This window comes from Equus quagga, chromosome 9 (assembly GCF_021613505.1).
Source record: "Equus quagga isolate Etosha38 chromosome 9, UCLA_HA_Equagga_1.0, whole genome shotgun sequence".
NCBI classification, from domain to species: Eukaryota; Metazoa; Chordata; class Mammalia; order Perissodactyla; family Equidae; genus Equus; species Equus quagga.
The window spans coordinates 103,556,847-103,571,306 of NC_060275.1; the positions used below are offsets into that span (position 1 = coordinate 103,556,847).

General features: G+C 37.1%; 1 protein-coding gene across 1 annotated transcript in view; it reads left to right on the top strand.

Annotated features, from left to right (window-relative positions):
* Positions 1–14,460, top strand: part of CDH12 (cadherin 12) — a 273,039-nt gene that overhangs the window by 242,046 nt on the left and 16,533 nt on the right. The window contains exon 7 of the mRNA XM_046672150.1: positions 1,896–2,032. Coding sequence (XP_046528106.1) covers positions 1,896–2,032 — 137 coding nt within the window. The remainder of the gene's footprint in view (positions 1–1,895; positions 2,033–14,460) is intronic.

Below are 14,460 nucleotides of genomic sequence, written 5' to 3' on the forward strand. Positions count from 1 at the left end.
CTCCCTGACTAGACTCTTCACTGGTGGGCATTGCACTTTACCTATTTTCATATGTCTCAACCTTAGTACGGTGTCTAGTGCATAGTGGGCACTCAACAAATATTTAGTAAATGATATAATTGAGCGCAAGTAGTTTACTCCAACAGTACTTCCATAAATGCTATAGTCACTAAAGAGATTCAATAGCAATTTTCTTCTAAAATTAGGCATGTGCCCAAGTTGAATTAAGGTGCTGAAAAGGGGTATTGTGAGAAAATGCTTTTTTTACTCAGGAAAGGAGATTCTGCAATAGGGAGAATTAAGCTTATTGCATCCTATGCTCCATGACTTTCAAATGTGCCTTGACATCATTTATACTTTGAGAGCATTCCTATGAGACAGGACACTACACTGAAATCCTGAGGCATCAAAGCCTTCTCTCCCCACCCCTGCTCAGTCAACAGCAGAAATAATGAAGGCAGATGAACAGCATCGGTCATACTCTGATCCCATCAGTTCCGAACAAATGTGGATGAGTTATGAGCTACAAATCTCATCTATAAAGCAATCTAGTTTTGATCTAGCACCGAAATGATATGTAAACTGCCCCAGTTTTAAATAACCAGTTTGTCAAAATAATAACTTACTATTTTGAAACATATGCCTTAAATAACTTTTCATGATGACCAAGCAGATCGCTTTCTTTGGCCTGGGGATTTGATGGGCTGACCACGATGATGTCATCTGCTTTCAGCCACTGTTGGTAATGACCTCACCTTGATTCTCAGGCCAGAATAATGGTGATAAATATATTGTGGGTTGAGCCTTTTGAGTAGCAGAGCCCTTTCACATAAAGTGTTCTATTTAAAATTCATAAGGCTATATATAATGATAATTATATGGAAAACATTGATGACCTGGTTCAAATATCAGCTCTAAAACTTTCTAGCTATGTGAACTTGAGCAGATTCCTTAATGTCTCTATGCCTTGCTTTCCTCATATGTAAAATGGGGAGATTAATAATGCTTATCTTTTAGGACTTTTGTGGGAATTTAATAAGTTGATATATGTAAGTATTTAGAAGAATGTCTGGCACATGGTAAGATTTCAAAACGTCTATTATTATTACGATTGAAAATATGCGTTTGAAAAGTAATTTTACGTATGGCACTCTTTATGTATACTGTTACATAAAGATTTATATAAATGCCATGTTTTTTAGTTCACTTTCTTGGATTTCTTAGTCCAGCTGCTTTACTTAAAGACGGCAACATTTGTTGTTATCAAGGTTAGCTAATAAAGAAGATAAAAAAAATTATTAGCCAAGGTCACTATGTTTTTAGAAACTTGTCCTGATATATAGAGTAATAAAACAACAATGGCCCTTTTATATGTGTTTGAGGGAAATATTTCTGTACAAATTACCACATTGTCAGTTAAAAAATTTCCCTTAGTTTCCATAATATGTTTTTTTCTATCCATGGAAACAAAGATTCTATCTCTGTTCTGACCTAACCTACCTCTGTTCTGTTGTAGCTGATTCCAGATGCCTCCCCTACCCCTACCTTTTCCCAAAGCCACCATTAAGGAATCTTTTACTGCTTGAAAAAGTTTTAATATTCAGCAGGTTAAGGAAACCCATGGTCAGCTTTAGAATTTTAGTTTCTGCTGAGCTTTCAAGGTGTCAAGACCCTAAAATAATATGAACAGCAGGAGTACTAAATCTTTCATTATTTCCAGTTTCCCTTGAGCATACTGACTTTGCAATAAAGAAGCTGTCATTTACACTCTTCTTTATTGCAAGGTGGGTAATAGCTACAGGGAGGAAAATAAGGAACTGTGTCAAGTTAGTCTGACTGCCATTATGATTAATGTGTAATCATTGCACATTTGCATCTACTCTTTTTATACACAGGTACTTCATAGATTGGAAGAGTGATGGGGACAGCTACTTTACAATAGATGGAACTGAAGGAACCATCGCCACTAATGAATTACTAGACAGAGAAAGCACTGCACAGTATAATTTCTCCATAATTGCGAGTAAAGTTAGTAAGTATGGCATGGTCTGAATCAATGTTATACTGCATTTCTGTGGATTTAACACTCTTAAACGAGTCCCTGCTGAGGTGTTTTTCATTTTTAGGCTGTCAGCTGAGTGGTCTCCTGGGGAAATTCAGAAACCTGTTCCTTTCCCTCATAGCATAAGTCCAGAAAAATTGTGACAGTTGCCATTGAGCCCTGTTTGCAGGACTGCATGAATATCTAGTAGTACATTTCGTGGTATGACCTCATCCCTTTCCACGCTGTACCCTCAAAAATCCACCATAGTTCCAACTTTTCTTCCACACTGGATCCCTGTATATATAATTGGGAGCTTCATAGACTAGGCAGGAGGAAATAATTATCACATAAAATCACCCACTCTGAAATATTTTCTGAAACCAAAGAGAGCATTTGTCAAGTCATCCCTCTTCCTTCTCTCTCCTTTCATTAGAAGGTAATTTTTCATGAATATCACTGTGGAATATACAGGAGTTTTAAGTGCAATTCTTCAAGGAGTCATTCAGAATCTATAGGATTGTTAGGAATGATTCGTTGTGTTGGTTTATGCTTGGTCCAGAAAAGAATCCTCTAGACTGAGAGTGATTATAGGTCTTGTTTGTGTGGCTAGACAGAGAATATTATTGGAACTTCCTAAGGTAAGAGATTAGTGTGGGAGTGATGACATTTGGCTATTAACATGGTTTTTTGTAACAGAAGTGCATCTTACCAGTCCTTCTGTTTGTGGTCTCTTGAACGATTTGGGGAAATCCCTTCTGAGTATCTTTCATTTTGTTTTCTTCTTATTTCATGTGGTGCATCTGGTACACTTTGGCAGCTAATTTCACCTTTCAATGCAGGGAAGAACTAACTGTGACTATTTCTGTTGAGAGGTTTTTGATCAATCTCAACTCAGTGGGGTGTAAATATGAAACAGTTTTATCTTCAACAACTGGTTCCAAACATGAATAGTCAGACATCTGTTCCCAGGCCTTAAGGACATCTTTAGCTGATTTCATTATTTTTAGGTCATCCTGATTATTAAAGGTAAGCCTAACACAAAAGAACATGCAGCTTCTACCTTGTTCGTCGTCGATGATAAAAAACTATTCATTAGAAAACTAATTTAACCTAAACCTTCTTATTAATGCCCACACAGAACATGTGCGTATTTTTTGGAGTAGGTATAGGAGGCTCCCGTACCTTAACTCAAGATAAAGGTCTGCAGATAGTTCATTCATGACCTATATTGTAGCTCTGGAAAATCTCTCTCCCTAGTGGCTAACTAGGCCACCAAAACCATCATCATGGTATGAGGGCTCTTCTAGTAGGAGGTCTGGCACCTCCAGCCAGAACCTTGAGCTTCAACCATTTGGAAAATGGAGGGAGAGTATGCACCCTTGCAATGGAAGCAAGGATCATTGATCCTCAACAGCTTGGATTTTTTCAAACTCAAGGAACCCTATTTATTAAGTTATCTATATGATTAGGGCACATGCTGGCTCTGCCACTCCAACCCTTTTGCTGTAGTTTTTACCTAAATCCAAATTAGGAAACCCTAGTGTGTAGGTTCTCATAAGTCCTGTTCTTCCTTACTGGAACATATGTAGAACTGAGACTTAGACACACAATCCACATAGATACCCCATATAAGAGTAAAGCCAAAGTGATATTTCTAAAGTATCTACCCCTGGTCTATTCCAGTACCTATTCAAAGACCACTGTGTGGATTTTAGAGCCCTTGAGGAAGACTGCTGGAGTCAACACTATATGTTTGTGTGAAAAAAAAGAGACTAAACACATACTTCGTGGTCATTGAAGATTCAACAGTAAGAATAGCTTATTGTGGGCTTTATTTTGCTTGAATTTACAGAGTTTAAAGGTAAATTTTATTCATATTCTAATGCATAAGGCAGTTTGCATTGATCAAATGAGCCAGCTGAGCTGGAAATGATCATCCTGGTGAATGACTGAGAAAGAAATAGTCCACACTTGCCCTGCCAAGAAGAACAAAATGGTGTAAATATACCTTATTGCAGATTGAGCCAGCATATGTTTTGGCCCTGACCCTTTTATAAAAACTCTCAGGTGAAATGAAATGGTACAATGAACAACTTCCAATTAATTAAAAAGCAGTCATTAATCAGTGTTGCTGTAGTTGTAGGTCCAAATAATTCTATTAGACTCCTAATAATTCTTTTATGCATTACTGCTTGGCTGTTTTTATGATACTAATCTTGAGAATTTTAAGAGACCAAAGCTCTAAAATTCTTTTCATTCAATTATCAGAAGCTTTCAACACACAAATGTTTCTATTTTTTTTTCTGTGTTTTTGTGTTATTATAACAAATATCATTAGGCACAGATAACTAAAAATAACTGCATTAAAGTCCTAAAATATATTTTATATAATTATAAAATAAACAGATGATACCAGAGACAAATCTTTTCTTGGTCATATGGTTATCCAAATGGCAATGGATTGCTTTCATTCATTGTGGAACTGGTCAAAAATTGGAGAATTGACTTACTACGTGCTATATTTGGGGAAAATTTTCAATGTGAATGTATCATTATAAGTTGAGATTAAATTGTTTAGCAATTAGTTTTTAAGGGTATTTGGTCTATAGAACTATTTTATCATAATGTCTCTTCAGAGTAATTCAAGTGATACCATCTTCACATGTACAGAAAAATCAGACTCTGAGGTTACTATCCATACTTCAGGCACAAAGTAAATTCATACATTTGTTTTTATAAACTTGTATAGAATATTATTTGTGTGCAAAGCACTATTTGTTGTGAGTTAAAAAGAAACTGACCTGAAGTCTGTTCTTAAGCATTTTAAAGTTTAGGAGTAGTTAGAAATTGACCAAAATAGAGAATTTTGGTAAGGTATAACTATGCAAATTATGCTGAATTCCAGGGACTTCAGATTTAAATGTACTCTCATATAACCTCCAGGTGGGACTTGAAAAAGGTTATGACTGACCAGTGTGTGGTCATTAAGTGATGAAGGATTTAAACAGAAAGAAATAGATTTTGTAATAGAATTTTCTGAAGGAGTTCATCTGCCTGTAAGCCAAATAGTTAGCCATGAAATGATGTTCTTAGATCAAATAAGAAGAAAGTAACTAATTTTTTTGACTAATAGTAAGCAATAATATAAACTAATAAACTAAACTCTTCTAATAGTTTTACTCACATTAAGTCAAGGTGAGTATTATCGTCCACATTTAGGAGTGAGGAAATGGAAACTCAGAGACATTTTGTTTGTGGCCCTGTGCCACACAGCGAATGACGACCAAGCTAAGATTGGAATCCTAGACTCTATCTTACCCAAAAACATAATTCCACAGGGATAACTACTCACTTCTCTATGCTTCACTCTACTTATTTTAAATAAATCAGTAGTAAAACTACTCAAGGGGGTTGACATATACATACAAGATTAAGGTACAGTATAGTAAAAAATTATATATACATTTGCAATGTACATATAATTGAATCAAAATTATTGTTAGCCTTGAAGTCTATCTATCTGTCTATCTATATTTAATCTTGTTAGACTGCTTACCTATGAAAATTCTATAATGAATTTGAATTTTAGAAATAAAATACAGAGACAAAATATGAGAATAGGGAAATGTGTGCACAATATTATGTGCATGACAGTGGTGAAGTTAGGTAGATTTCCATCTAGACCCAGTAAGTATGTATTACTACATCAGTCTCAAGCTGCAACAAAAGTTCTTAAAGAGTTTGTTGTGAAGGATCCTTTTTGATAATTTACCTGTATGTTGAAAGATTCTGTCTACATACACTATGTCATCTCCTACATGCTGGCCACCCTCGGGGGCAATGCCTTCCCTAGTGCCAAGGACATCAAGAAGATCCTGGACGGCATAGGCATTGAGGTGGACCGACGACCAGCTCATCAAGGTCATCAGTGAGCTGAACAGAAAAAAATATTGAAGATGTCATTGCCCAGGGTATCAGCAAGCTGGCCAGCATGCCCAGCAATGGGCTGTGGCCTTCGCCACACCGAGATCTGCATCTCCTGCTGCTGGTTCTGCCCCAGCCATAGCAGAGGAGAAGACAGACCAGAAGGGGGAGTGGGAGAAGTCAATGAGGGCATGATATTTGGCGTGTTTGATTAGAATCCCACTCCCCTGCAAAAGTGATGAGATTCCATTTCTGACATCCCTGGTATCACTTCTGCCACATTCTATTCAGCAGAAGCAAGTCACTAGATCCAAACTACACTTAAGGGCAGGGAGTTATGTGAAGGTAACTCATATGGATATCCGGAAGTGGGGATTATTGGGAGTGGAGATTATTAGAAGGTTCCCTAACATATGTGGTTCTTAGCAATCAGTCAGGTCACTCTAAAAATGAAGAAAGTTTAGAGACCATATTAGCTGGCCACTAGGCACTGAAAATGCTGAGAGAAATACAATCTGGCTGAATTCCTTAAGTACACAACCAAAAAACAAAGTGCTGTAAGAAAGAAAATCATTAAAATAATTATTTGGGAAGGAATAAACATAGTATGTCATTTGAATTGAGTTGAGTCTTTGAAAGATGAAAAGAATATTGTAAGGGAGGTGAGGAGCGTATTCTAGGTTGAGGAAACATCTTTAGCAAAGGCATAGAGGTATCAAAGTTCATGATGAGATCAGACATTGCAGATAGGTTGGTACAGTGTGTGTCAAGGGTGCGTACAGGGAAATAGAGAAAATGCATTCAGAAGGGAATCTACTGAGATCTACTCTCTTAGCTACTTTCAAATACACAATACAGTATTGTTAACTATGGTCACCATGTTCTACATTACATCCCCAGGACTTCCGTTACAGATGGAAGTTTGTACCTTTTGACCCCCTTCACCTTCTTCACCCACACCTCACCCCCTGCTTCTGACAACCACTTCACAGTATATACAAATATCAAATCATTATCTTGTACACCTGAAACTAATATAATATATCAATTATATCTCAATAAAAAAAAGAAAAGAATACTGAGTTTTTGTCAAACAGAGCCTTAAATGCCTCATTGAGAAATTGCAAAGATTTTTAGGTGGGTTTGTGAGCCTACCCTCATTCCTGTTGTTTCTACTGTGTAGCCCCAGCTTAACATGCATCCTGAGGCATATATCACTTCTCCATCTTGTCCATTCTAGTGAGCGTGGAAGGTAGTTATGCTCTGGCCCTGCATTCCTATAAGCCAGCACTGACTGCCTTACATTTGTCCACCTGGGTGACTATGATTAGCCTCACCAAGATCAAGAGACAAGGGTGAGTCTGGATTCTCTGCAGTGTCTGAGCAGCAGACATTCCTCCCGAGTTTGGCCGGTCTTTTTTTCAAAGAGGACTTATTATTTCTACGCACACTAATTGAGAATAGGCTCGCTTGAGTTGGCCCTTTCTTCTGTAATACTCTTCCTCAGCTTCTCGGCTATGATAACCTGCTTCAGAATCACCTGGGACAGTTTTCGACGGACAGATTCTTGGACCTGTCATTTTCAAAACATATTGAATCAGAATTTCTGAGAGTATTGCCAAGAAATCTCCTTTTTAAACAAGCTCCCTAGGTCATTCTAATGGACACTGATTTTGGAACCAACATGCCAATCTCTCCAGTGTCCTAAAGATGAACATAGATTTTGGGAAACAGAACAGTGGAATCAATTATCATGTATTTAGAAAGAATATAGTTCACTTTTGAGGACTAAATGTAACCATTGGTTTCAATTCTGGATTGAAGTCATTTTTTCTTCACTCCTGCCCAAGTAATTGCCTTTCTCTTACTTTTCATGGATGTCTTACTTTACATTTATGAGTCTAGGTAGTTTATCCACAATTTTATAATTTTCTTTCTTTTTCCCAAGTAACTGTATGAAACTATTTTGTATTCTTAAAGAAAGGTAAGTTTGATTTATACTAGTATTGGCAGCATTTCAGTAGTACTTGTAAGAGTAACACTTTGAAGAGAGAATCCCTTATAAATGTTCACACAATTGTATAAAGCCTTACAATGTATCACATACCTAGAAATAATAATAATTAACACCACCATAATCCTTAATTTAGAAATGATACCATCTTTCTCCCCGTTATATGCTGTGTAAATATAATGGAATCCAAATTAGTGTTGTAATAGCTTATATTTTATTTTAAACTTTCAACTGCTTATGGGTACACTACCATAATCAAACTGCTTAGGAGTACTTTAAATCACTATAATTGCTCCATCAAAATCACATACACAACAATAATGCCAGGCTTATTTGTTTTTCTTAATTAGTATCTGATTTTCTCAGGAAATTAAAACTGCATGATGAGCTTTTCAGCTAAAAGTTGAAATTTGGACAAAAAAGTTATATTTAGATATACAAAGAAAATTCCTTTTAATATAATGTGCCAAAAATGGAATTCAAAGATAGGAAACATTTTTACATGGAAAATATTGTTTTATTGACATCATACACTATATTGTATTTCATCTATTTGTATTGTGATCCTCTCAAGTAAAACTTCTTAGTATCAAGGACTTATCTTATACATCTTTGATGCTCATGGTCTATCACACTCTCTGAAACATATGCATATGTACATAATTAATGAGTAAATTGAGTAGCTTTGCACTGTTTGAAATATATGTTATATCTTAGGTGAACAATTTTATATCAAAAGTTTTATTTATTATTTTTTCAAGAAATTTGTATTTATCATGAATGTAAATGTAACAGGAATATTTTACTACTCATTCATTTCTTTACTCCTTGGTATATGGTAAACACCATCCTTCATGTTCAGGACATAAAGTTTACAAAGAAAAAATATTTTCCTCAGAGAAGCTATAGTCTAATGGGCTTCCACATGATAAACTGGCAATAAGAACACCATGCTGTCGGTATTGACATAAAAGCAGACACACAGATCAATGGAACAGAATTGAGAATCCAGAAATAAACCCATATGTCTGTGGACAGCTAATTTTCAACAAAGGAGCCAAGAACGTACAATAGAGAAAGGAAAGTCTCTTCAATAAATGGAGTTGGGAAAACTGGACAATCACATGCAAAAGAATGAAAGTAGACCATTATCTTACACCATACATGAAAATAAGCTCAAAATGTATTAAAGACTTGAATGTGAGACCTGAAACCATAAAAATTCTAGAAGAAAACATAGACAGTACACTCTTCAATATCAGTCTTAGCAGCATATTTTCAAGTACCCTGTCTGACTGGGCAAGGGAAACAATAGAAAAACTAAACAAATGGATGGCAAACAGGCACAGGAAAAGATGTTCAGTGTCACTAACTTTCAGGGAAATGCAAATCAAAACTACAGTGAGACATCACCTCACTCCTGTCTCAATGGCTATAATTAACGAGACAGGAAACAACAAGTGTTGGTTAGGATGTAGAGAGAAGGGAACCCTTGTACACTGCTGGTGGGAGTGCAAACTGGTGTGGCCACTATGGAAAACAGTATGGCGTTTCCTCAGAAAATTAGGAATAGAACTACCGTATGATCCAGCTATTCCACTGCTGGGTATTTATCCAAAGAACATGAAAGTATGAATGCTTAAAGATACATGCGCCTCTATTTTCATTGCAGCATTAGTCACAAAAGCCAAGACTTGGAAGTAACGTAGGTGCCTATCAGAGGACAAATGGATAAAGAAGATGTGGTACATATACACAATAGAATACTACTCAGTCACCATAAAACAATGCTATCTGGCCATTTGTGACAACATGGATGGAGCTTGTGGGTATTATGCTAAGTGAAATAAGTCAGAGGGAGAAAGTCAAATACTGTATGATCTCACTCATAAATGGAAGATAAAAACAACAATGAACAATCACATAGAGACAGATTGGATTGGTGGTTACCAGAGGGGAAGTGGGGCAGGAGGAGCACAAAAGGGGTGATTAGACACGTGTGTAGTAGTGGATTATAATTAGTCTCTGGATGGTGAACATGATGTAATCTACACAGAAATTGAAATATAATGATGTACATTTGAAAAAAAATAGTACCATGCTATAATGTTAACACAGAAACTAAGCAAAGAAACAGGGCCTTGTGGGAGCACACGGAAAGATATGATGAAAATCCTCCACAAGAACGTAAAGGAGAGTAAAAAAGTGTTGTAGGTGATGGAAATGGAACATGCCAACCTCTAGGAGTGGGAGAAAGCCCAAGATGCACAAAGGAATATGAAGCTTTTCAAAATAAGAGAAAATAGAAATTAAGGGTGAATAAAGGGCTAAACTCATCTCTCTGTCTCTCTCATTCTCTGTATCTCTATGTCGGTCTGTCTTTGTCTGTCTGTCTGTCTTTCTCTTTCCATTCTTATCTCTTCCTACTCATCCTCTCGCAATAATAAAGAGAAATAAGGTGTTTTTTTTCCCCAGCATATTATGAGGTTTTGGTTTTATCCTGCAGTAAATAGGTTATCATTGGAGAGAGATAATCAAAGACAGAACTAGATTTGACTAGTATTTTTGAAAATATATGCTAGCTGCAGAATTATGAAACAGTTAGAGGAAAACAGGCTGGACAATGGTAGAAAAATTTTGCAGTAATCTAAGAAATAAACTCTGATGATTTATAGAGTAGTGGCAGGGATGATGAAAAGAAATGAGGATATTTGAGAGAAAGTTTATAGGTGAAAATTATGAGAATTGATATTGATTGGATGTGGGAATGACATGAATGAGGAGTCACCCTTAATGGACAGGTTTCTAGATAGACAGCAGGGAGGCTGGTGGTACCATAAACTCAGGTAGAAAATAGAGAAACAGAAACAGTGGTAGTGGGCAAAAATTCTGCCTTCAGTTTTGAACAGGTTGAATCTGATATTCTGGAGACTTATACAAGTAGTCACGTAGTCATTGTGTATACTGATCAAGAAATCAGGAGAGGGATTTAGGTTTGATAAATAAATTTGGGATTAATCTACATATAGATTATAATAAGTATGTGAGTATGAAAGATGAGAAGAGAAGTGGGTCAATGATGTGCACTTAAACCATTTAACGGATAGGCAAAGAGACAAACAGAAAGATGGGAGAACAAACTTCTAATGAGTAGAAGTGACAGAGAGATATTTAAGTGATAGAAACAACATTTTAGTCAACTAATTTGATGAAGAGTGTAGGGGAAAGGAAAGAGTAGTGGATAAAACATAGCTTTGAATTTTGTGCATTATATTCTCATTGCTTCTGTGACGGTTGATTATAATGAATAGAAAATAAAGTATAATCATAGAATATTAATAGCTTATTATATTTTTTCAGAAATTTGATTGTTTACTGACTGACATCTATCATCTACTTATATAAAAATCACCTCTTTTTTCGGGGGGGGGTGAGGAAGATTGGCCATGAGCCAACATTGGTGACTAATCTTCCTCTTTTTGCTTGAGGAAGATTTTCCCTGAGCTAATATCTGTGCCGATCTTCCTCTATTTTGTATGTGGGATGCCGCCTCAGCATGGCTTGATGAGTGGTGTGTAGGTCTGCCCTCAGGATCCGAACCCACGAACCTCAGACCACGGAAGCAACATGTGTGAACTTAACCATTATGCTGCTGGGCTGGTCCCAAATCCCATCTTTTTTAATTAAATCAATAATGGATTTTTACCGGCCATCAAAATACTTATTTAATCTTGCTGTGATTATGTTAAAGGAAGTCACTTGAGAAGAATTTTTTAAATTATAGATTGCTTACCATAAAGTGAAATGGCATCTAAAGTTGTCTTGGTGACCATGGGTGAATTCAAAGAAAATATGTTGACTCTCATGTCAGTGGGTCGTGATCCACCAAGTTTCCTGTGATATCAGCTGTGTCTAATCCACCTTTGCTTTTCCATTCAGTCTATTTTTGAAAGTATATTTATTCACTGGTATTAAAATTGCTAACATGTACTAGGCACTGTGTTAATCTCTGGAGGTTTAAAGATGAATATGACAGCTCCTGCTCTCAAAGAACTAAGAATGTCTAAGGCTATATGTTATTGCAAATATTTGAAATCAATGATAGGTTTCCCCTACTGTTTTCATTGGAAACATAAATTGATTGGTAGTATTTTTAAAGATTTCTTTTTCTTTGGAGATCAGATTTTGTCACCAGCAGCATTGAAGGCAATCTTTGACTTTAGCATAGTTATATACTAATAATTAAATCCTCTTTATGGATTTCTCAGTCTACCTACAGATCATACTACTGTGACTGAACAGAACTACTGTTAGATATGGTTTATCTTAACTTGTAATTTAAAAGTGAACTGATTTAAAGAGAAAAGACAAAGAAAGCCTGTGTTATTTATTCACTATATCTTGATCAGTTTGCACTATCATTCACTTTTTTTGGCATAAAAAGCTAAGATTCCATTCTTGAAGTTATTGTAGTTGCAATTTAGTACGCATTCACAAAATTGAATAACTCCTATAGTTATTCAAAAGCAGCCATTTTTAAATAAGGAAGCCTAATAGCTCCGGTGTATTTTAACGTACTAAGAACCTGGTGTTAGTACTTCACTGTTTTCAAAACACTTCAATTACACTTCTCATTTGGTTCTTGAAAACGTTCTATCATTTGGCCAGTATTTATTGAGTATTTAATATATAATTAAAAAAAAACCTTGACCCTCTAATGTAAACTGGGCTTCTGCTCAGCTTGATGGCTAGATGGCAGTGTAAGCGTGACTCATTGAAAGTCAGTGATCATCATTTACGTGGGCAGATCTCAGGAAGTGTCTTCTTGCTCTTTGAGTTAGTTGATGTATATCCTAGGCAGTGAAAAGTATAGTAAAGAGACTTGGATTCCAGTCTTGGCTCTGACACAAATTATGGGGCAAGATTATGCCAAAGTTTTCTCACCTATAAACGAGTATTTATAGATCTGTAAATTCAAACTTTGTAGATCCACAGGACACTCTATCAAATTAAATCTTATGTGGAATCCTGATATACTACATAAAGAGAACTGCAGATAAAGCCAGTGACTCCTCTTTGAGCCCATGAAACCCCTTAGCACCAAGAAGGATGGCATGAGGACAATAAGTTTAACAATTTTCAGGTTTAAAATTTCATTTTTTTTAGTATTTATCAAAGGTTTACAATGTTGTATACTAGAGAACCCATTTGTAAAAGAGATCTCTGGTTACAAGTTCCAAAGATAACCACACCTTTGTGTCTATCCCATCCTACATGTTCTTCTGACAATGAGGTTGACATTCCTTCTATCAAGAAGTGGAGTCTACCTTCCCTTCCCTTATACTGGAAATAGGCTCGTGACTGCCTTGACTAACAAAGAGGAGATGTATTCCTATGTGACTGTGTTAGGTCATAAAGGCAACAGTTTGTCTGGCTTTCTCTCATTCTTGAAATTCTTGCCTTTGAACTATACCCACCATGCTGTGAGGAAGCATAGTCTACACAAAGTGACCATGCAGGAGTGTTCTTGTCTATACCTCCAGCTAGACTTCTAGCAAACCGCCAGCACCAAGCACCAGACATATGAATAAATGAAACTTCAGATGATTCCAGCTAAAAAAGCATCAACTCGGGGAGAAACACCAGTCTTCCTTCCTTTTTTTCTTTGATGCCTTAGGTGCATTTTATTGGTTTTCTTTCAGAATCCTTCTACAAAAGAGCAAAGTCAAAACCCAAGGCCCTGACAAGAGGGTGAGAACCCTTCCTCTTCCCCAAGAGTCTTTCCACTCTCTCCATGTTCCCCAGCTATGTCACTTCTCCATGAGGGTGGAAGGCTTCCTACTTTCATCTCCCATCAAGCCAGAAAAGGGAAAAGACCTACCACCGAACACTCCCGCCCCTCAGCCTCCTCCCCCACATATTGATCCTGGTCACAGGAGGCCGTGGTAAGAATTGTTGGGATCCACTCAGAATTCTAAACCCCTGAAGGCCATGGTCAGGGCACAGTTCATGAAGATCACTTTGTCCTCTGATTTGGTGCCCTCTAGAAACACTGTCGTGCCCAGCACCTCACTCCCAGAGGCCAGCTGCACACTCTCAGGCCAGGCAGGACCAGAACTCAGGGCCTTGAGCTGGGAGCTGGTGGAGGTAAATGGAGTGCAACTTGAAAGGACAGCAGCCATTCTCCCTCATGAAGAAATGGCATGGAATCTGGCTGCTCTGAGCCTTGAAGTTCCTGATGAGTTACTCCTTCTCAGCCCCGTTGCTAATTTGTGGGAGACAATGTAGCTGGAATGGACACAGCGTGGGGGACAGGCCTTGATTACATCTAACAAGACATTCTGTTGGCTTTTCTGACCATGTGCACAGGCAGTCCAGACATTGGGCACAGGTTTAGTTGGACCGGATGCTAAAGATTCTCTCAGCCTCTGGCTTATCCCACATCTTGTCCATGCACATGCCACACATGACATCCTGA